The 23755-nt window shown below is 42.2% G+C and overlaps 3 protein-coding genes across 5 annotated transcripts; 2 read left to right on the forward strand and 1 right to left on the reverse strand.

Moving 5' to 3' along the window:
• Nucleotides 1–63: 63 nt before the first annotated feature.
• On the forward strand, nucleotides 64–7693 carry LOC135162265 (putative 1-phosphatidylinositol 3-phosphate 5-kinase). The gene is made up of 4 exons (XM_064120506.1): nucleotides 64–503; nucleotides 573–2544; nucleotides 2671–6344; nucleotides 6412–7693. Exons 1-4 carry the CDS (start codon nucleotides 386–388, stop codon nucleotides 6609–6611), a joined length of 5964 nt encoding a protein of 1987 aa, XP_063976576.1. The 5' UTR covers nucleotides 64–385; the 3' UTR covers nucleotides 6612–7693.
• Nucleotides 6761–13492, reverse strand: LOC135162284 (UBA-like domain-containing protein 2). 3 transcript variants are annotated; one of them, XR_010298926.1, is made up of 6 exons: nucleotides 13138–13492; nucleotides 12792–12997; nucleotides 10360–10434; nucleotides 8442–8535; nucleotides 7778–8144; nucleotides 6761–7692 (listed from the first exon to the last, which is right to left on the reverse strand). XR_010298926.1 is itself a non-coding variant. In XM_064120550.1 (5 exons), the coding sequence occupies exons 2-5, from the start codon at nucleotides 12897–12899 to the stop codon at nucleotides 8005–8007; spliced, it is 417 nt and encodes a 138-aa protein (XP_063976620.1). In that variant the 5' UTR covers nucleotides 12900–12997; nucleotides 13291–13492; the 3' UTR covers nucleotides 6761–8004. The 3 variants fall into 3 exon arrangements, 2 of the variants coding, with proteins under 2 accessions (XP_063976620.1, XP_063976619.1); XM_064120550.1 differs by having other exon boundaries at nucleotides 6761–8144; nucleotides 13291–13492; XM_064120549.1 differs by having other exon boundaries at nucleotides 6761–8144.
• Nucleotides 13493–19964: 6472 nt separating this feature from the next.
• LOC135162256 (histidine-rich glycoprotein-like) lies at nucleotides 19965–22429 on the forward strand. The gene is made up of 4 exons (XM_064120497.1): nucleotides 19965–20014; nucleotides 20171–20221; nucleotides 21111–21308; nucleotides 21646–22429. The coding sequence occupies exons 1-4, from the start codon at nucleotides 20003–20005 to the stop codon at nucleotides 21859–21861; spliced, it is 477 nt and encodes a 158-aa protein (XP_063976567.1). The 5' UTR covers nucleotides 19965–20002; the 3' UTR covers nucleotides 21862–22429.
• The last annotated feature ends 1326 nt before the right edge of the window (nucleotides 22430–23755 follow it).

Below are 23755 nucleotides of genomic sequence, written 5' to 3' on the forward strand. Positions count from 1 at the left end.
ACACCGTCGGTCAGACGGGGGCCGCTACTTAACGACACAAACTAGTGGTTGGGGAGAGGGGGACAATGGAGGTTAGGAAGGCGAACGGTGTTCAACTGCCAGTATCGAACAATTGGCAGAGTCAAATTGACCAATTTTTTTTTCAATCTAAAGATATTTTTTGAGAGTTCAAAATGAATATTGACTCATTAAAATCGCTTCATTTCATCGCGAGATCTTGAGGATTTAGTATTGTGAAGTTGATGGTGTTCATGAAAACGATGCAGTGGCCCCTTCTGGCGTTACTTCGAACATGTGCCCATGTGGCGTTTAGTTACCATGTTCACGATCAGCTGATCGGGCTGTCAAAATTCGCTCCACTCGTGTGTACATAATAAACCCAAAAATGATGAACAAAAACATGAACTCCCCAACGAAACTCACGGAATTCGCTCCATTGAGTCCTGAGGATACTCAACCTGTTGTGGCGTCACTCTTCTCCAAGTTCTTCAGTTTCGGAAAATGTAAGTCGCATGAATTTATTTATGTCTACGTAAGACAATAGTTTATTTCATACGATTTCCCTCCTGTAGCCACAACAGGGACTGAAACACCTGCGGTCTCCCCGAAAGACGAAGACCGCAGCTCCTCAGGAGACTCAGAATCCTGGAAGCAATTAGACAGTACAGAAAAAACCCCCGAGGATGACACCTCCACGCAGATGTCATTCCCCCTCGATGCAACCGAGGGTCGCAGTCTTCCAAATGTCCTCAAACGCATCAGTAATATCGTGGCCTCCAAAAGCAGTAGCTTAAAGTCCTACAAGGACTCCCAGTTGCGTAGCTTTTGGATGCCTGATAGTGTAGCGAAACAGTGTTACGAGTGCACGGAAAGGTTCACCACGTTCCGTAGACGACATCACTGCCGCGTGTGCGGACAGATCTTTTGCTCCAAGTGCTGCTCCGACGAGATACCTGGGAAGATTATGGGCTGCACAGGAGATCTAAGAGTATGCACGTATTGCTGTAAAGTAGTTCTCTCGTATCTACAATCCTCGGACATGCGAAGTGTCCTATCAGCGGATCTGAAGGCTCTCCAAGAAGACCTCCAGGTAAAATACGGCAGTGATATACCGTCCCCTCATCAAAAGACCCACATCCCTGAGGACGAGACAACAGTCTACCGAAAGCCCAGTGTCGGTTACATGGAGGAGAAGTACGCTCTGAGCAGGTCCTCAGGTAGTTACCTCTCCTCCCAAGAGCGCTCCATCGTCCTCCAGAACTCAGCCTCCCTGAGGATGATCTGCGAGGAGCTGTTCAACTCCTCCCAGGCGATTCTCCTCCAGACTCACTGGGTCCGCCTGAAAACTTACTACAACTGCTTCACAGGAGTCGAACTCGTCAACTGGATGATCTCTCAGAATAAAGCGGCTACGAGGGTCCAGGCAGCGGCTATTGGCCAGGCCCTCCTAGAGGCTGGCTTCATAAAATCAATCCAGGGGGAGAATTCCTTCACTGACACAGCCTCATTATTCATTCCCATCAGTCTGCCCTCCCTCCAAGGTACAAATTTCTCGGAGGAGCATCAGTCGACCTGTGACGCACAAGAGCCAGCCTGGGTAAAGAACATCCCCCAGCACGACTCCACCACGGACTCAGAGAGTGAGACAACGCGCCAGATTCAGCCCTTCCAGATCGGTCGTCTGCCCTCATCGAGCTCAAGCTTCTACCTCGACCTCAATCTGGAGGCGTCAACGGTCACCCTGAAACGCCCCACGTGTGAGGACCTGAGTGCCTTCCCATCAGACCTCGATACCCCGACAGACCAGAAGGAGGTGAACCAACGGGCCCAGGAGTCCGCAGCAGTCTCTGACGAAGTTCTCAATGACACGTTGTTTCACGTGCAGGAGACGAAAGAGAGAATCGGCTGGCACAAGGCCAATAATTTGAGGAACTCCTTCGGTGAGATGAGCGCCTACAACAGCCTCTCAGCTGCCTATAAACAGCACGAGGACTCCCTGATAAAACAGCTCCTCAACAAGGAGGGACTCTCCCAGAAGTGGTCGGACGTCATCAATCCGATAGCTCATCAGATAGTCGATCAACTGCGACCCGACCTGAACCACGACGCCGACGACATGGACATCCGCCAGTACGTGCAGATCAAGAAGTCCCCGGGGGGCTGTAAAAACGATTGTGAGATTGTCTCAGGGGTCGTCTGCAGCAAGAATGTTGCACACAGGGGGATGAACGCCATGATTGCCCATCCCAAGATCCTGCTGCTGCAGTGCGGGCTGATGTACCAGAGGGTGGAGGGCAAATTGCTCAGTTTAGAGCCTGTCATGATGCAGGAGAACGAATATCTGGGGCACACCGTCGCCAGGATAACAGCTCTCGGTCCGGATATCGTTCTTGTTCATCGGTCTGTGTCGAGACTAGCTCAGGATAGATTCCGACAGTGTGGGGTCACTTTAGTGTTGAATGTCAAACTGTCGGTGCTCGAGAGGGTGGCCAGGTGCACTGGGGGAACCATCGTCAATACTATTGACGCACAGCTGACTGCGAGGTACGTTATAAATATTGTTTTCCCCACAATCTGAATTTATTACTTGATATTAATTGATCACTGACGGGGAGTCAGCTTTAAGTCAGTTCAATATCCTAGTTTCTCCTATCAATCCCATTTTCACAGGTACAAGCTCGGAACTTGCAAGAAGTTCTACCTCAGGAATTTCCCTGGCAGCAATAAGACTGGGGTGAAGACTCTCATGTATTTCGAAGGCTGTGCAAATCCGCATCTGGGGTCAACTGTTTTACTCAGGGGAGGCAGTCCAGCTGAGCTGAAGAAGGTGAAGAATGTCACCTCGACCATGATCTTCGCTGTTTACTCGTGGAGACTAGAGAAGTCCTTTCTGATGGACGAGTTCGCGAGGCCACCTTCGTTGAATGACAACTCCTTCCTGGACAGCGATCACTCTAGGCTGGAGGAGGACAGCCCGCCTAATGCCGAGAGCTCCAATGGGCCTTCAGTAATCAAGGATGAGCCCTGCAGGCAGAGCACGCCGATAAAGAATGATAAAGCCGATTCTGGGATGACGAGCAACGACAAGTTCAAGAGGGTTTCCAATATGATGCAGGAGCCGTGTGACCCCTACGACACTCTGAAGCTCTTCAAGCAGAAGTCCAAAACCCCCGAGGAGGACGTTAATCTTTCCGAAAGGAAGGACTCTTCTCTGAACGCTTCGATGACGGGCTCAGCAGATGATATCTCAGTTCTTGAGTCGAGTTCCGAGCAGAACACTTTGGAGTTATTCAGCGGAACTCTCCGGGACAAGGACATCAACTGCGACAGGTCAGCGTCGATCCCAGAAGAAGCGCCGTCAGCGAAGCCAAAAGGACCTGACGACAAGCGAGTCTACGGTGAATCGATATCAGATAGAAGTGATCCCCTTCACCAGTACCTGAACGAGGATGAGGATCTGTTCCACCGGGCAAGTCCCACCGGTCAGAGCCTCAGCGTGGCAGACCTCCCTCTGTTGAATAAGTTTAAGAAATCTCTGGACGACACAATCCTGAGCTTCTCTCCGTACCTGAAATTCACGATTCCCTATCTGGAGACAGAGCCAGGAAGGAACTGCATCCTCCGAAGATTCTTTCCAAAGGAGATCTTCTACTCTTGTCAGTTCTCCGACAAAGTTGAAGGGACGCGCACCAGTGTTTCGACAGAGGCGCCCCAGGTCTCTGACTCTTCAGAACTGAGGCTGAAGCCCCGCCATCCCCTGACCCTCGCCAAAATAACGTCCAAAGTGGATACGCGAGAAGTTCAGGCTCTCCTCTCGCATTTTCGAGCCTGTGGGAGTCGTTTAAATCGTACCAACAACGTCATCCTCGAGAGGAAGGAGATGATGATGCCAGCGGAGATGAATGACACTCCAGTCTGGCCGGACTGCCTGGATCCCGCGAGCCATCAGAGGCTTCCGGTCCTCTTCTGTAGCTTTTCCCACAACACAAACGATGCCCCTGCGTCCTTCTGCGTGAATCCCTGGGTCGTGAACATGGACCTGTACGGGCGAAACGACATCGCCTTGGGGAGATTCCTGGAGCGTTACTGCCTGACGACCGAGTACAAATGCCCGGCGCCATCCTGTCGTGCACAAATCGCCCAACATGGTCGACGTTTCGCCCACGATGGCGGCTGCCTCCAGATAACCCTGAACCAAATGAGCAACGATCCCTTCGGACAGGAGAATATCAACCAGATCCTCATGTGGAGCAAATGCGTGGAGTGTAAGAACGTCTCCCCCGTTGTTCCCATGTCCTCGGACACTTGGAGTCTGTCCTTCGCGAAATACCTGGAGCTGCGCTTTCACGGGAATGTCTACATGGACCGAAGTTCTGAGACGTGCCAGCACTCCCTCCACCACGATCATTACCAGTACTTCTCGAAGGGGAATATGCTGGCGGTATTCAAGTACACGAAGATCAAACTCCTGGAGATATCCCTACCACCGCCCCTGATAAACATCAGTTACGACGCTGCACAGCATGCGAACGTCATCGATGAGGTCAAGATGATTGCGCTGAAGGGTGACGACGTGTTTTCGACGATCAAGGAGAAACTGACGGGCTTGCAGATCGAGCTTGAGAGTCTGACCGCCATGAAGCAGCAGGTGGCGAAGGATCAGCTGTACTTCAAGACAAAAATAGAGGAGGTACAGCTCAAGCTGACGTCTCCGACTCTCGAGAACAAGAAGCTCGAGGGGAAGCCGTCGGCGAGGCAGGTGCAGAATCTCATGTTCAGAATCGAGGATGGCCTGGTGATTCTGAAGCGTCTGATATCCGAAGCGGTTTTCTACTGGAACACAAGGATAACAGAGATCGCGAGCAAGAAGAGGGACGAGCGTCCAAGACGATTCACGGAGAGATCGCTGACTGCTGGCAGTAGTGGATTAATCGACACCGATGGTTATATCACTGAGGACACGGCGTCGGAGAGTCAGATGGAGGATTCGAGCCCCATGTCCGCGGATTACAACGCCATCGATGCTATATCAGCTGTTCATACCGATGTGCAACAAAATGAGGCTCTTGAACACTCGGATGGAGAGATTCCGGAGAGTACCAACCCCGCGGACATCGTCATCATCCACGGCTCTCCGAAGATGCATCAGAGATCCCACTCGGATGTACTGCCGATTTCCTCGGAAGACGTGCCTGACAGACGGAAGAAGAAGAAAACGATTCTGTCGCAGCTCCTGCCGTCTGTATCGAATGTCTCACCGATTATTAATCCTCTGGGAGCACTGGAGCATCACCTCCTGCCATTGGGATCGGTTGTACCAATCGTTGTTTACGAGTCCGAGCCGTCGTCCATCATCGCTTATGCACTCGACTCTCATGACTATAAACACGCCTTTCAGGAGACCAGAGAGACCAGAGGAGATCAGAGCTCCAGTCCTCTGAACAAGCGGAAGTTTGTGGAGAACAAGGAAACAGTTTTTGAGACGACGCAGTCCGGGGACTTCAAGAGGCCTTCGGTCCTGTCTTTCCTGCGGGGCGCCAGCCCCAGCCCAGCGAGCCCCAACGAGAACGAGAGGAGCATCTCCACGGCTGAGGGAAATCCTCAGAGTGGGCCTCAAGTCGACACTGACGAGGATAAGAGAGCCATCAAGCAGCAGAACTACATCGAGGTCCAGTTCGCCGACGCTACCACTATTTTTTACTGCCGGATCTACTTCGCTGCGCAGTTCGCAGCGCTGAGGGAAAGTGTTCTACCCTGTGGGGAGGACGGATTCACCAGGAGTCTCTGTAGAAGTGTTCAGTGGGCTGCCAAGGGTGGCAAGAGCGGCAGCACCTTCTGCAAAACACGGGACGATCGGTTCATTCTCAAGGAAATGTCGAAAATGGAGATGCAGATTTTTCTGGATTTTGCCCCCAACTATTTTGCATACATGGAAAAGTGCCAGCAGACCATGCAGCCGACCCTCCTGGGGAAGATCGTGGGGGTCTACAGGGTGTCATTCAAGAATAATACGACTAACGCTGCTTTGCGCAGCACTGTGCTTGTCATGGAGAACTTGTTCTACGATAGGACCATCACTGCTAAGTTCGATCTCAAGGGCTCAATGAGGAATAGACTGGTTAATCCTGAGGATATAGCTCAGGAGGGAGAACTGGTGCTGATGGACGAGAATCTGCTGAATATGAGCTGTGATTCACCGCTATATATTAGGCCTCATTCCAAGGCAGTCCTCAATAAGGCTATTGAGCAGGACACGAAATTCCTGGCCGATAATTCAGTTATGGATTATTCACTGCTGGTGGGACTTGAACCCAAGTCTGGGGAACTTGTGCTGGGCATTATTGGTGAGTAGATAGAGTATTATATTTTTTTCTAAAAATTGAAAAATCTAATTCTTGGGTACGCTTTCAGACTACATAAGAACCTTCACGTGGGATAAAAGATTGGAAACAATGGTGAAGAAGTCTGGCATTCTGGGTGGACAGGGTAAACTTCCAACGATAGTATCCCCCGAGGAATATCGAGCGAGGTTCATAGCAGCGATGCACAGGTACTTTCTCCCAGTGCCAGACAGATGGACTGGCCTAGGACGTGGAGTCGAGTCTCCCTGATTTATGTAAATAATTTTATCATTTTCACCGCACGAAAATCGTGATTCCATTACTTCACTACTTTTGTACATTTTTAGTAAACGACGATTGCAAAAAAAAAATGATAACCAAAGTATTAAGGTCCTGTGACCTATAAAAAAATGCGAATGTATGAAAGCACCATTATTAATTATTTATTTCAGACAACATTATTCTTCTTGTCTTATAATTATGTACATGAATATTATCTTTCAATAGTAAAATAAACAATAATAATTGTAAACATAATTATAGTCGAATAAGTAGTCTAACGATTTTTCTTTCAATTTTTCATTTCAATCAAAGACCAAGGGACAACCCGAGAGCATTTATCAGTTGGTTATTCCTCGAGTACATTCGAAATATTAAAATAATAATTGAAAATCATAATTGTTGCATACATTGCGATGTATGCCGTAATATAACACGATAATTGTATTTACACTGGATATTACGTGGAGGAAAAATACTAATATTTTCACTGAGATGAGAAGAAAAGATAATGTAGATCAGATACATGATTTGTACATTGTCTTGCTAGGAGTACTATTCAACATCTTCATAGTTGATTTCATTGACAATACAATTTCATTTCGTAATGGTAACAAAAATTTTACTGATAATCATCTTGAAATAATGATAGTTCCCAGTGGAGGCATACTACTATCAATAAACCAATTAATTCAATTAATTACCGTCCAATGCTGAGATCCGTGGTAATTGATATTGAAGGTAGAAATCATACATGACGAATAAAAAAAAATCACAATCACTGCCGTTGATATCGTCAGATTCAATTGACGAAGAAACACGACGAAGTTATGGTACATCTGATTGCAAAGAATAAAATAAGATCGGAAAGATGATTTACATATCTTTTGTCACCATCTCTTCAAATTGGTTAAGACTCTCAACTTGTCCACACGCTCAATCTGAATCTTTCATCGATTGTTTGACCTCGTTAAAAACCCACGCAACATCCATTTCCTCCTCATCATCCAAAATCCTTAATTCAACTCAAATTCAACCGAAAATTGAATGACTTCATGATGTTGATAATTACCTGGTAATTTTAAAATAAAAGAAATCAGGGTAAGTTCAGCTTTGCAACAACTGGCGGAAAAAAATCAATGAACATTGAACTGAACCAAAATATTTCGTAATCCACAGAACGTCATTTTTTCTTCTCGAGCATAAAGTTCCTCCAAAAGTTCGCAAGATTCACTTGGAGAAGAGATAAATAAAGTTCGTGATTCATTCGTTCCATTAGCTATTATCTTGATGATTTGTTTTTTTTTTGTTGACACAACAGGTGTCATAGTTTCATCAGCGAATTCTATGACAATGCTAAACACCCAATACGGCTGAGTCCGTTTTATCTCTGTGCCTCGCCCAATCCAAATTGCTGTTGACTCTGTGTCTGTTGCTGGGTGCCACCCGAGACACTACACCTCACACCGTGGTGCTGAATACTCGTTGGTATGGCCTGTTGGCCATTTTGACTCGGTGACATACCTGAAGCAAGATAAAACACTTGATTATTGCGATAATTACTAGGTAGAGTGACTAGTCTCTCGCGAAAAAAATTTATAGACAAATTTTATGGAGAGAAATGTTCTATAAAAATTGAATGTCTCAGATTTGGTATTTTTAAATTGGAAATAACGAGCAAAATGAATACAGAAAATAGAACGAATAAAAAATTCACTTTCTTGCAGGAATTTCGAAAAATATTTTCTTCTAGTATCTCCAAATGAAGTTTTACGAGAACTAGATATTAGTAGTTCCATCAAATAATTTTAAAAAACCCACCCGATGGGGTTTTTTCACCAGCAGACATCTTCGAAAAAGCCACCAGGGCGTCCGGAAAATTGGGAGGTGTAGCTGGTGTGTTGCAAGGTGTGATCTGCAAATGAAATAACGACTCAGATTATTTCAATGGACATTTCAGTCGATATTTTCTGCAAAATATGCAGTCGAGGCAAATAAACTGATTTGTAAAAGTAAGTGTAGCCAAACCGGTCAATATATCGACGTGTAATAATTTTCTGTACTGGTAGACACTAGTCGATCAGATAGTTGTTTTTACGATCTAAATACACGTAACATTCATTTACAGAATCAAGTAGATTTTATGAGTTTCAATAGCCCAATGGCGACGGCGAATATTACGCAGATAAAACGGAATCTATAGGTCTTTTTCATCACAAATAATAATAATCGTTGGGATATATTAGCTTTATTTATTACACATCGTAAAAGTAAATTGGGCGGCCTGGAATCATGTTTCCATGAATTCATTAATTTTCTACATTCGTTATAAATGATAAGTAAAAGGAATTCGATAATAAAATTATTACGAATGTATCTGTAAAAATGCGAATGTATGAGAACGCCATTGTTAATTATTCATTCCAGGCAGTATTTTTCTTCTTGTTCTATAATTGTGGTCACGAATTATATTTTTTGGCAGTAAAATAGGCAATAACCATTGAAAGACTTAATTATAGTTGTGCAAGTAGTCAAGCGATTTCTTCAATTTTTCATTCCAATAAAAAACTAAGGGACAACCGGAGAGCATTTATCAGTCGGCTGTTCCCCGAGTACTTTCGAAACGTCAAAATGATAATAGAAAATGATAATTGTTGCATACATTGCGACGTATCCCATGACATATCACGATAATTGTATTTACACTAGATATTACGTGGGAAAAATACGAATAATATTTCGACTCAGATGAGAGAAAAAGATAACGTAGATTTGGTACATGATTTCTGTACTGACTTGCTAGGATTTATATTCATCGTCTTTATACTTGATTTCATTCACAATTCAACTGATTATCTGTGTTAATGATAACCAATGACAACAAATTAATTTTTCGGAGATAACTTTACGACAGTTCCGCCTCCTCTGAATATTTTCTCCATAATAACCACTAATTTTCTTCGATAATCATCTTGAAATATTGATATTTCCTAGTGGAGGTAGATTATGATCAATAAACATCGATTTCCTGCAGCAATGGAAATATTCAAACCAAACAAATTGAGCCAATTAGTGCAAAAGGCTGAGACAGATCGGCCGTAATTGAAATTGAAGGTAAAAATCATGTATGGGATATTCCATCAACTCAATTACCCCGTTTTGAAGCGGAAAAAAATCAATATAACCTTGAAGCAATATATTTATGTCACAATACTACAAAATTTCAACCCCCTTCAGTTTACACTTTTAGAGATAATTGTCAATGAAGTTGAATATATTTCATAACATGACGTGATTTCATAAAATTGTATGGCTCTTGTAAATTATGCAACTCCCCCCAGAATGCTAAATGCTCTCTACAACGAGTAATTTTCAATTAATTATTCTAAGACATCTAGCCAAATACCCATAATTTCCGTCGTTTACCTATTCCCGTGTCACGACCAATGCATAAATAAGGTAATTACAAACAACTTCGCTTCACGCAAGTTCCCAATTGCCAAACGACAAAAAAAAACGAATTCAATCAATTACTGCCAAATGTTGAGGGAGTTTGCCTGTCTATCTAGTCTCATTGTCGACGTTAGATTTGGCACGAGGCTTATCGGAATGCCACAGACGAGAATAGTAACCCACCTAGTAGCTGTCTGCCACCCAGTGGTTCTCAGTCCCTCATTACACCATTTAAATTAATTAAAAACAGTTTATCGAGGCTAATGCACACGATATGGAGACTCACCTGACCAAAGTGTGTGCCAGGTCCTTGCGGACAGGATGGTATCGCTGCTTCTTGAAAAAATATACTCAGGGCCGTCTGAAAGTATAAAAAAAAATCTATTAAAAAATCATCATCACTCCCAGTTTGCGATAAAAATATTCATTTCCCATTTCCATAATTTTTCATCATTCATTCTTTATTGTCGCCCTAAAGTCAGTCCAGGCACAACATCAAGGTCGTCGCGAATATGACCTGTACACTTCCGCTTCCCTGGCTGTCGAGAGCTTGCGCAGTCTCTCCACGCTTGACCTTTATCCCATCAGCGATATTCGGTTTAATATTGACATTACCGAGAATCAAAATAAATCAATGGGTCGTTAGTGATAACAATGCTGGAAATATTGCACGTGTAGAAAAAAAAATTATCAACATTTATCCATTCGGGTGGTGAATATCGGGATGACCTTTCACGCTTCAAAAAGTTCACTCGATCCTCCAACTTGGTTCAGCGATTTATTGCGTTTTTTAAAATGATAATGAGAGATAGTTTTACGTTATTGTCATCGATTCATGCGGCGTATCGCTGATAAGTTCGGTTTACCAGTAATGAAACACTTCCCTGAGATTTAAATAGGTAAAGGTGAGGACACTTGACCTTTCTGGATGGTTAGAGCACTCCCGTAGTTAAAGGGAAGTAGAAGAACATAAGCTGTAGAAATTATTCTATGTTTTTTTTTCCTGTTTATAGTTTCTTGTATATTCTTGAATAATAATATTTATCCAACCAATCGCATTTGATTCAAAGGTTCACCGATTTCAGATCGGCTTCATTCATCAATCATTCACAACAACGGATTATCCACTCTCAACGTCATTATCAAGAGCTATATAATCACTCGATTTTGTTTATTGCCAGTGCTACACTTATGCACAAGGATTATTATCAAACGACATTAACCATTAAGTAATTTTTTTATATTTAAATCAGATTAATTTCATTTTAATTCATTGATAGATGATTTTTTTTCTATTGTTTTCTTTAATGGATTCCAAGAAGAACATTAACAATCCATTAACAGTTAATATGCAAAATTTCAATGGGGCACCTTTCTTCGTAGAAATTAAAAGTGAGACTCAAGATATAAAAATTTTTGAATACAAAATATCGCTGATTAAATTCTTCACAAAAAAGGTATTTATATTCAGTTGGACTAAGATAACGGCATGGAAATTTCCCTTTCTAGAAATTATTCGAGCTGAGGTTATGAAATCAAATGTTGTCGAAGAAATTGAAAAAAAGAATTTATTTATGAGAAAAAAAATGGAGGGCTGGGTGGACGTTTTAGAAATCTTGAGGAATTTTTTTAGATGAAAAGTGAATCCCAAAATCGATGAATCGATAAAGAGAGTAGAACCCAGAGGTCACACATTGTATTTCCACATCAAGGGCCGAGCTATATCACTGTATACGTCGACCTTACTCGGTAGCGATAACATTGAATAATCACAGCTGTGGTGACAACAAAATTGCCCATAGCTTCGATGTATCGACAACACCGTTTCTCCACGTGATTCCACCGTAAATCTGAATATTCTCGCTGTACAGTGTTGTTACATGAAAATTGGATGTTGAGGTAAACTTCATGGGTAGGTTTTTTGTACGTGTTGCATAATGTGATTTCCATATTGTAGGAAGGCCTCCAGGAACGCGATCCAGTGATTGCATTATTAACGCTCAGCAGGTTTAAACATCGATCGTTTGGGAGGGAATTATTTAATGGCAGGATTGATACATCCGCGATCTAGAATAAATGCCAATAGAAGGCAGTTTTCTCGGTAGTAAAATAGTTTCGTGTCACAACGAGCAGGCTTCAAGAATTTTATGGGGACTATGGAGATGCAAAGGGATTTTCTGAAGTGGAATCTCGGAGGGATTTTTCTAGAATACACGATATTTATGGATACAATCTATAAGACATCTTCTCGTAGAAAATCCTAAGAGGGATCCCATAGCTAACCCTATAGGGAATGAACAAAATTGTCTCCAGGAAATGCCAGAGCATTTTTTCCCACCAGAATCATATAAGTTCAATCTCCAACACCACATTCTCATTCATCCCATCAATTCCTCGCCAATCATTACATAAAGCCCTGAAATCCTCGAATTTCCATCCAAATGTCCACCAGCCCCTCAACCCCTCATCAGCGATCACGTCTATTTATATTCATCCTCCTAAAAAAAATCGTAAACCCGTGTATTCCTGGTGATCGACGAGTCGGCCATTTTACGGCTTTGTTTACGTACGAAAATCATCGTGCTGCTCGTAACACCAACAGAGAGCGAGAGCAACAGAGAAAGAGAGAGGCACGAGCTGTTGAGATCGAAAGTACTCTCCAGACAACAAACAATCCTCACAGACTGAAGGGGAAAAAAATATTGTATCATCACTCACCTCGAATTGCCAATGTGCAGCCTGCAACAATTGTTTTGCCTGTTCCCTGGCACAACCCGCCGCCAGGACGAATTGATTGATCATCACCTGCTCTCGCAGGGCGTCCATTTTTTTTTCGTCCACTTGTGTTGTTGTTATTCCTCCAAACAGACGATAAATTCCGGTTGCAATAGGTCGATAACAATGTCGCCAAGTTCTTCACCTCGCTGGGAGCAAAACAAAACGTCCGACAACAATCAACAAATGGCGCTGCACGTAATCCTCCACGAATAATGATAATAATAGCGGCAATAATAAATACTGGCGTATGCTTATGAAAGACTGCAGGCAATAAATGAACACATACACACGACACACGGCCACAAACACAAGCACAACCGATGATGAAGGGAGAGATGGAGATTCTTGTCTAGAGAGAGGGGAATGCGAACGAGACGCAAGCGTTCCTTCAACTGTTTTTTTCTCTCCCACCCTGACCAATGGCGAAATGTTTATTCACCGATGTGATTTTTTCTTTGTTGCGGTGCTGACGACGCTGCTAGCTCTCGACGATTGAGGTCTTGCGAATTCACCGGCCTTGTGGCATCCCCGCAACAGGGGGTAGGGAACACGGAAGACAGCAAACACTAACGTTTTTTTCGGTGGAAACTGTGAGGGAATGAGATTAGTGTGACGTCAACTACGGGAACACGAAAATTTTAAAGCGTACTTACTCCCTCGTGTTTGGTAGCATTCTGGTCGGCGTACACACTCCCCCCCTCATTGTCGTGGCTTTGTCGATGCCAAGCTGGTTGTGTTTGTGTGTGTGGACACAAGCACAGGAGATTGCTGGGGGGTCTGAGGACCTGGGGAGGCTCGCATTGATGAAGTCGAGGGGAGTACAATGCGGGGGGTGAGGATCAATTCTACGTCAATGGGTTGTGCTTGAACGAGTGGCGTGGAGATTATTGGACACGTGCTGACATCTAGCGGTGTGGAGATTATCGCGTGTGTCCTGACATCTAGCGGCGGACTGGCGAGACGATGGCGGCGAGAGAATTTGGTTTGGCGGGAAGACGCGGTCGGTTTAAGTGATGATATTTCTCTTTCTGATGGGGTTTGTTGGATGATACGAGCGAATGACTTTTTTTGGATATTAATTGATGAGTTAAGAGGATAGTTTTCAATAGTACAGTCGGAGAGCGGGATAATTTAAATTATTGAACAATAGAGATGGTGACGAGGTTCACCAATTCTCCACTGGCGCCACAGGGGCTGAACATTTGAAAAAATGTATTGTTAGTGGATTGTTGAAAGCGCGTTGTTATTGGCAGCAGTATTTTTTATGCTGTCATAAACTGGCTTTTTGAAATGGTTGGCGTAGAGTGAATGTTTTAGGCGCGGAAATAAATTTTTTTTTAACCGAACGAACGATTCAATCACAATCACAACAAAAGCTGAACAAAAAAATGGATAATTACAGCCAACGAATTGATTATGTCTCCAGAGGGAGGAAAATAATTTAGATAAATCGCTTGAAAACTAGAGCTTCTCTTCGTCTTAGTACACTACAGCATTTTCTCCACTCGAAAAGGATAATGGGAAACGTCCGCATGATTCCGGAAAAATCGCCTCCATTAGGCCGGATAAAAATGTAAAAATATTCATTAAACCCTGGATCCAAGTTGGCCGGCCCTTACGTAACAAGACGGGTGGGCGTCCCTAATCACCCGTGTATATGTCTCATTCCATCGGAAAATCGAGTTTTCGGGTTGCGCAAATGTAATATATGCAAAAGATAAATGCAATCCTAGTCCTATATACAAATATTTTAATTAAACCTGGTTCCACCTCATGAATGCGCAATCGTCTTGGACATTTGACAGGACTGCTAACGAAATTCTAACGGAAGTAAATGAGGGTAATGCGACATTTCTCATGTACCGATATTAAATTCCCCCCGTCACTCGTAATTACACTTTTTTTCGTCGGGTGTTTTTATGTTTTTATACGAAAAATTCCTATGGCACTCGTTACTGGGCACAATATTGCGTATTGGGGTGTATGGGCACTTACCTTTCTAAAAATAATTGGATAACTGGAATATGATTAATTTTTTTTTTTATTTCTATCCGCCCGCACAGAGGACCGATGGCGAATCGATTTCAAGTCAATTGCATTCATGTTCACTTTTCTCTCTTGTCCTCGATGATATGGTCACTTAATTCTGGTGCAATGAGCCTGGACATAATGATTGCACCTATTCGCTGGAAAATTCCACTGGATTTCTACTGTTTTGCTTCCGAATGGAAGCTGAACAACTGGGGTACCGTCAGTGACCCGATCATTGTCATTGCCCCATTGAAAGTTTATAAGTCGAGGCAATTTATTTGAGGCCGTGTAATATAACTTTGCCAAACATGTTTTTTTTTCTCACTGTGGAAACATTTACAGCTGAATTTACACTAATTGTACAAAATTTTATCAAAATCCCGGGGAATCATTTGACAATAAGCATAGTTGAATCATTCCTAGAGGAATTCCTTCGGATTTCCATCTTCCATACTAGAAAAATCTTGGAAAATAATCATCCAATTTTTCTTAGAACATATCTTGCCTCAATGACGGTAGATGTGACTCATAAAAATACCCTTGAGATACTTTAGAGCGTGTGGAATGTGTTCCAAGTTACATTGTACTTTAATGAGGAGGTAACGTAAAGTAGTGGAGGCATAACTCCAACGTTTAAGATCAACATTTGAAATGAATTTGCAAGTGAATTAAATAACGAATGAAATTTAATCTGCTGGGAAAATTCACTGGCTGCCCAAAGAAATTGAATTTCCGTCTGCACTTATAAAGATTCCCCCCCGCAACCCTTATCCAATGCCAACCAGAATGGGTCTTGCACCAATGACGGTGCGAGAGCTCCATGAAAATATCCCCCGAGATATTTCAAAGTATGTGGAATGTATTTTACCTCACATTATAATTTTACGTACAGCAAAGTTTAACGATCCATCACGACGAAAAATTGTTACCTCACAGGGGATAGTTTTTCTTCCGGGAGTAGTAGTGGAAGGTGTTTGTGGTCTGACTTTCCCGCAATGGGAGAAAAAAGTGTATTACAGGCCTAGACGTTAATTCTTCGATGAATAGCTGTGCAGTACAGCTCCGGGCAGCAGATAATTCAATCGATTGCACCTTGGAAAAAAATTATTTGGCCAACACTTGTCTCAATGCGTGTACATTTACACCCCGAATGATAGAAATGTCGCATAAATTTTCAACGCCTGCTGAGATTTTAATTGTAAACAACCGGTTTTTTCCCCCGACGAGGGAATTTTTTTTTTCTGAAATTTTTATGCCATTTCTAGGCCGATTGGGAGCAATTCAATTGCTTTACTCACATATTTAATCACACTTGTGGATGTTATCACAAGACGAATTGAATTTACAGATCACGTACCTTATAGTTGTGGAGTTGGTAGCCCTCAAAGTCATTTGCTCGGGGCTATGGCTCACTGTGACGAGGTGACGTTTAATTAGTCGTATTAACAATTTATAGTTATTTTATTTATTTCTTTCATTTTTACACTGACGTTTGAGTTACACTGATGAGGTTTCGATACTGAGGGAAGGTTTCAACTTATTTTTCATTGCGGAATAACTGGACATACTATTTATCTTAATGTTTATCTAGTCACTGACATTATTGTTATTCATAACAATAAATCGTCGTCTATTTTTTCACTTTATTGATTTTTCATATTATTCATTAATTCAGTCATTCATTTTTCTCTAGCGTTACTTTTTCAACGTTAAATCGAATGTGTGCAAGGGTAATTAACTTATCGCAATAATTATTGGTATCAATAAGATGAAAATGTTATTCAGTAATGAGTTTCATTAGAACCTCAGGATCGTAATTAAAAACTGCGGGGAATGCCGTTGAGGCAGGATGAAGTGATACTTGTCGCGCGAAGAATTGTCCACTAAACTGGAAAATTTCAACAACACAATTAAAAAATTCCCTTTTGCTGTCAACTCATATTCTAGTGTTATAAAATTATCTGCGTTACGAAAAAAATTACGGAAACTTTTTCGGAAAATCCACCGTCTCCTGAATTTATTAATCTAGCCCAGATTCGTTTTAAAACAGATCGTGAGAATCATTTTCTCATCAGTCGGAAGAATCGAGTTCGGGGGGACCTATGACCCTTGTTTGGCCTATCCCTTGCGTGTCTGAAAGCCGCATTTCATTATTTAATATTTCTTAAACTATGTACTACGGCTAGTTAATTTTTTCAATTTTTTTCTACACTTTTTTCCATAAAATATGAGAGACAGTGAACACTTCCTCACCTACATATTAAGTTTAAAAATTTTTTCCTCACGTTTTATTGAGTTTAAGTCATATCTTTTTTTGTGAAAAGTCTTTAATGATCACACTGTCGGTGTATTTAAAAGCAAATTAATGATAAAAAATAAATATGAGAAACGACTTGCGGTAAAAAAAATCGCAAAATCACTTGATTAGCCTCGACCAATAATTCCTTTCCATCCGCGTTCTTTCCCCCGGCAATAATCCAATCCCCTAATACATACGGAATATCCACCCATGCAATTGCTGATTACAACGATGGATAATTCGCGTAATATTTTTCCCGCGTGTGGTAATAACACAGCTCATCATATCGCGTGCTATAAGGATTCAATTGCTTATGCGGACGTGATTTCTAAGTAGCAATGAATAGCGCGGAAAACGGATGAAATGGTTCTGGGAATAAAATCATAAATAAATTGCAGATATGGATTGGTTTACTTTCTAGGCTTGGAGACAACCGAACACATGCCCTCTCAATCCCCTGGACAACCCGATATAATTAGACTGATTGATTTTAATTTTTACTGGAAGGAAATTGATAGAAAATCCTGACCATGCGTTAAAAATTTTTGTTTAGTTTCTGTTCAACTTCTGGTGAATTCTGCCGCTTCGCGGAGGATTTTGCTGTTCAATATTTCCGTTGAATATATTTCATATGATAGGAAGGATCTTCATGAAATTTTTTGATGGAAATTCCCAAAAATGGGACCTCCGCAAAGCCATCAAAATTAATTAAATTCCCATTTAACTTCGAGCCTTCCACCAGCCCGATTACGACCCCTTCCCCATCTCCACTGACGCAACATCAGTAATAAAAAAAATTGCTCGATAAAATTCCCAGACCCTCAGAATAAAAAAAAAATCCAATTTTCATTGAAAGAAAAAAAAACCTCAAACTGAACAGTTTTTCTCTCGGGTATATTTACTGCTCATTCACAGATATGGGAATCCGCAGAGCCCCAGGGCTTAACCGCGCAATCGCCATCCTTGGCTCCGTAAAACTGGAGCGCACGCTCCAAGTCGTATGTCCAATTCGCTATTTCCCGCCTTTTTCTCCGTCTGTCTATGTAAATGTCCTGAGAACTCACGAAATTCACCTCCGCCGGGGCAAAAAATTCAATTACAAATTTGACGTGAGACAATGAATCATGCAAAAAGGGTCGAGCCATTGTTCACCCGACACTCGATCCCAATCCCTCTCCTTTGTTATTCTCGGATATCTGCAAATAGTTGCTCATTCTCGGGTGTTATAACGCGTTACAAAATAATGAGAATCGTTAAACTTTCGCAGTGAGGGGAATTTTCGCAACGTCACACAACGAGAGCGCATTAACATCCATGAACAAAGTGGGGTGTACTCGAATAATAAAATGAAAAAAAAATTTTTAATAAAAAAATATTGAGGACTAAATGTACGAGTCCAGCACGAGTTTATACTTTTTCAAGTCGAGAGAGGGAGAGATTACGCAAAACTTGGTTCACTAACCGGGAGTGGTGAGTGGACCTGGCCTAGGGTAATTGCTAATGAGCCTAATATTGAAAAAAAGTTGGAACAAAGAATACGAGCGCCATCCCTCCCACCGACAAAGATGGTAAAATTGTGGAGTGTTGAATAAATTAACTCGAATTCTTGCATAATTATATTCTGCACACAAATATTATTATTTTTTAATTGTCGTCTCCGGAGAAATGGCGGATTTTAATTCAATAAAACTACTTGCTTGACATTGTTCTAATTATTGCGGGATTTCTTCGTGGGAATGAATTGACTCACCTGTATTTACACCATGGAAATGGCTTAATGGCTTAATTAAGAAATAAATAATTCATTGTTTGTAAAAAAATAATAGGCTAGTAGAATGAAAAGAACCGTTTCTGGGGTACAGAGTGGATTCAATTTCCAATGTTTGTTGAAAATAATTTCCCTTTCAATATTTTTAATTCCACCGGTAGAGCTAGACTATGGCTATAACAATAGTTATTAATAAATACACCTCACTATAGCTACTCGTAGATATAGTTGTAGTTATGGCAATGCCTATGCATTAAATATTGCATTTTCCTAAAACAGAAGAAAAATAAAAATAGAGTGGAAAAAACATGTCTAGGAATTCCTATAGAACGTGTCTCAATAAAATAAGTTATACAAAAACGACATTCCACTGAAGTTTTCCAGTAAAATGGCTTCTGCTGGACATTCCCCACAATAACCACTCAGTAATCCCCAAGTCTGCTGCCAAATTCCGAAACCGAGAACCAAAAACAATTTTCATTAAAAATCCAGCAGAACTCGCCACGGACTTCGCCAGTCTTGTTCTCTGATTTTGTTTCACTCTGGTAGGCAATCGTAGTCTGGTTTTCCCCAAAAGGTGATGGCCGATGATCAGACGAAAACAAGACGGTTAATCCGTGCCAAGGTATAGCCATCACCATTTAATGCCCAACAACTCCCCGACCTTCTCCCAAGTTCTAGGGGACATGTTCATCATCAAAAGCAGTGTGAACCCGTGAAAACGATTGATTATGTCATCAGCCTGTCATCGAGAATGAGTTGCATCGGTTGCTGATTCTCCAGTGATATTTTCAATCAATTTTGGGTAATTCAGGTGATTAATTGATGGGGTGATTGACGAGGGTGTAGCCAAGAATTAGCGAATAGTGAAAGGGGCTCTCCCCCTGGCTGTTGCGTTCGTGTGCTAAACCGTGTGGAGACCTGCTTCTGATCGCTATCCCCCCAATTCCCTCCAGTGTCTAGTCTGGGCAGGGCACTGCTATAAAAGCTAACGTCGCTGCCCCTAAACTACGTAGTGCTACCTGTGCTTCACACAAGAAAAACTCAATCAACATGAAATTCTTCGTAAGTTTGGGTTTACCAGCAATTGCATTCACTTTTAAATTTTTCTCGATTTATTAATTGATTAGTCTGATCAATTTTGAATAATGTGAGGGAATGGGATCAGTCAGGACATTTATTTATTTTTTTTTGGGAGTAACTTTTTCTCGTTCTTTGCAGATTGTTCTCTTCGCCCTTGTGGCCGCCGTCGCTGCTTTCCCCGGCTACGAGGTAATTAATATTCAAATGATTCTGGGTTGATATTTCGTGACCATTGCTCGTATCCCTGGAGGGATTGTCGAATAACAATATTTTTTTATCGCTAAATTTCGCCAGGAGTCGGCCACATCGTGAGGGAGAGAAATTTCTACGGAAATCGGTAGATTTTTTAGGGGAAATTTTTGAAATAATTTTTGAGGTTTATTGATGAGAATATTAAATCATCCAATCATTGCGATCATTAGAATTGGGTGAGAATTCCAAGATTCTCAACTCGGAATTCCGTCAGGATTTTTTTACTGTGTAATATAAATGAAAATCGCCCGTGTGGAAATTAAAAATATAATTCTGAGAATATTCTGTTCCGATTCAAACTCATGAACCCTCGGGCATTATTCGAGTAGTGCAGTAGAAATTTTTCTCACCTCGCACCGTCACCAATAATTCGGTGGAATGAAGTCGTCCCATAACTTCCCCACCCCGATATTTCATAACACCCCATTGTCTTCACGCCTCGTAATCCAATTAATCCGGCTGCAAGGTGATTTCGAATGCCGAAAGCTCCCCATTTCTCCAATTAATTCTCATGACTCGTCGTCAAGGCACGTGCGCATGGACATCAGCGTCTGTCAAAAAAATAATCCTCGAAAAAAAAAAATCATTGACCTCACGATCACCACCAGCATGACCCCAGTGTTAGCCCCCGGCCAGATGAAAAGAAACAAAAAATCGAATGATTCACCTAATGGCATGAGTCACCCATAACTCCCCTGACATGGTTCGCTGGCTGGACGTCTTCTCATCGTGATAACATGGTGGCCATCAGGTGATCCACTCCCAGAAGACTCCCGAATGAAGTCACCCCAAATTATCACTAGACTTTGTGCCATAAAAAATTCAGGACCCCTGGCAGGGCTGGAACGCTTGGAAGCCAGTGGTGAAATCGGGCTGGCAACCATCGTGGCCATCGTCGGGCTGGCAGAAGTCATCTGGTTGGCAGCCGGCATCGGCTGGTTGGCAAAAGTCCGGCTGGCAGCCGTCAGTCGGTTGGTCTCAGCCCTCTCACGGCTGGCAACAGCCATCCCACGGTTGGCAACAGGTAATAAACCTCCAATCACTGGTGAAAACAAATGTAAAAAAAAAACTCGCACCATCAATCATCGCCGATTACGTACATTTCATCGGTCATCATGGGGGATGACTAATCATCGACTTTTCCATCATTTAAAAACTGGGGAAAAATGTTGCCCCAGTCTTCCTACTTTCTCCACGTTTACGTCGTCAAACTCTCTATCCTCCAGTGTTATTCAACATGAAAATGAATCATCGCTGAATTCATTGACAATTTCGTCGCTCATTAACTGTTTATTTCATGATTGCAGGATTGCAGTAGCAATTGTTGGTGATTATTCATTGATTTTAATGTTTAATTTCAGCACGCTCACCATGTTGATGCTATCCAAGTGCCCCAGCAGCCAGCCATCCCACCACTCCACCCCCACCCACTTCACCTGAAGGCACATGCTCATGTTCAGCATATTCCCTACCACCACGCACACCCCGGACATCCCCATCTCATCGGTGTTGAGCACGCTGTCCACGAGCCCGAGGTTAAGCACATCATCAAGCCCGTCCACGGTCACGGCTGGTAAATCAACATTATCAATCAACAGATCTACACCGACCGGTCCACTGGTGATCCATCCATAATCGGAGAATCATTTCTCCAATGATTTTCTCATTATGCTGGCTTTCCGCATACTCGGGCTCTCACTGGTTCTGACGCATTCCGGGAATTATGGAATTCGTTGTCAACTTTGTTATTTTTTTAATTGTGGATAAAGAAAAAATATGTGACGGCACTTGGTGGCATTCTCTGTTCTGGAAACCAAAATCATTCAGCGTGGAAATGCCGGAGGTGGATTACAAGAGGACCTAGGACCAAGGCAACCAAACTTCAAGAGAAAGAAACACACAAAAGACACATTTTCTGAGTCTCTAAAATTTCCCCGAAAAAAAACCACACACATATAAAAAAAGAAGGAAAAATCAAAAGGATTAAAAAATCTTATGTCTCTCGTGCGGCATGTGATAGCGAAGAAGACATTGTACGCTCATTTATCCCCCATTGTATATTTTTTTTTCTCCCCACATATTCATCCAGGACCTCGAGACTTTTATTTATTTTCTAATAAAAGCTTATTTTTATGTCTTGTGATACATTATGTTGATTTATTTTAACCCTGAACCTCATCCATTTTCATTTTACATCCAGAAGCCCAATTACATAATTATAACACTTCCATTAGTATAAATTATTTTCCTCGGAAAAACTCAGCGATTGAATCGTATAAAAAATATAAAATTAACTAAAACCAATCAACAGCTTAAATTGGCTGTCCTGATTGATTACTCTTCTACTGAAGTTATCACCGCCCCAGCAATTTCTTCGATTCCCTCAGTGCCAAAATCGTATGATAAGTGTCACCAACTCATCCGAAATAATAACATAACATAACGCGAACACCGATCCGACGGATGAACCCGTATTACCCACAAATCAATTTTCCGTTGCCCGGGCAACCCAACGTTCAAACATGCCACCCCACACTCGGCCGTTTCTACTTGCGTATGGCAACACATTCTGTCACCCGACATCGCCCATCACGTGTTATGACAGTTTGTCGTGCGGTACATGCGACAATGACGTACCTTCAGGGATAATCATCCCTCCGTGTGTTTACCCTCATCGTTAATGAATTTTTATTTGTTTATCATCGCAAGGTCCAGGGGAATGGCACCTGTGAGCGGTGAAACATTTACTTCCAGTGGCGCAATTGTTGATGGAATTCCAGATAAATTTGACCATTTCAGGAGGAGTTGCGTGACGGTGAGTGGATCTTTTGGAGGAAGCCAGGGCAATCCATCATTCCTGTTGCATTTTTCCACCTGATATGGACTAAACCAGACGTAGAATGCAATTTCCCTCCACGATTACCCGCGTTTATTATTTACTTACATATAAATAATAAACATAAATACACATCTGTCTACCGACCTGTCAAAACTGATTGCTTTTTTTTTTCTACTAACCCAATGATGGAGAAATGGTCCATGCACTGAAGTTTATTCATCCTATTTTAATGATCCATAAATCCATCAGAATGGTACCCAACTTCGTCGTAAACCAGCGGAATGACGAAACAGCAAAATAGCTGGTGCATACCGACACCTATTCTCGTGGTCTTTCATAATGCACGGAATAACGCTATTGTTGGCTGGAGCATGGGGGATATAAATGGAACTCACCATACGAAATTAATAGGAATGGTTATAAATAGAAATTACATCGTGATAATATTGTTACAAAGTTGGATTTTCGTATGGTAGCCGAGAGAGTCAATCGAGTTTATCCCTGGGTAGAATCGATATGAGGATTGGCTTCAGACGGTACGATAAAAAAAGACAGGTTCATTCGGTGCTTGGGCTGTTGTAGGGTCTATTGTCCTGGAGAGGTGGTTCGTGCCAGGCGCTATGTCCCTCCAA

Source organism: Diachasmimorpha longicaudata, chromosome 5 (assembly GCF_034640455.1).
Source record: "Diachasmimorpha longicaudata isolate KC_UGA_2023 chromosome 5, iyDiaLong2, whole genome shotgun sequence".
NCBI classification, from domain to species: domain Eukaryota; kingdom Metazoa; phylum Arthropoda; class Insecta; order Hymenoptera; family Braconidae; genus Diachasmimorpha; species Diachasmimorpha longicaudata.

Bases quoted from the DNA above. Each gene is read 5' to 3' on its own strand.
- LOC135162265 (XM_064120506.1), top strand. From the start codon at position 386: ATGATGAACAAAAACATGAACTCCCCAACGAAACTCACGGAATTCGCT. The intron at 2,545-2,670 runs GTACGTTATAAA...CCATTTTCACAG, and splicing joins GACGCACAGCTGACTGCGAG to GTACAAGCTCGGAACTTGCA. The intron at 6,345-6,411 runs GTGAGTAGATAG...GTACGCTTTCAG, and splicing joins ACTTGTGCTGGGCATTATTG to ACTACATAAGAACCTTCACG.
- LOC135162284 (XM_064120550.1), bottom strand. From the start codon at position 12,899: ATGGACGCCCTGCGAGAGCAGGTGATGATCAATCAATTCGTCCTGGCG. The intron at 10,435-12,791 runs GTGAGTGATGAT...TTATACTTTCAG, and splicing joins CTGCACATTGGCAATTCGAG to ACGGCCCTGAGTATATTTTT. The intron at 8,536-10,359 runs GTGAGTCTCCAT...TTTCATTTGCAG, and splicing joins CTGGCACACACTTTGGTCAG to ATCACACCTTGCAACACACC.
- LOC135162256 (XM_064120497.1), top strand. The intron at 20,222-21,110 runs GTAATTAATATT...TAAAAAATTCAG, and splicing joins CTGCTTTCCCCGGCTACGAG to GACCCCTGGCAGGGCTGGAA. The intron at 21,309-21,645 runs GTAATAAACCTC...GTTTAATTTCAG, and splicing joins CATCCCACGGTTGGCAACAG to CACGCTCACCATGTTGATGC.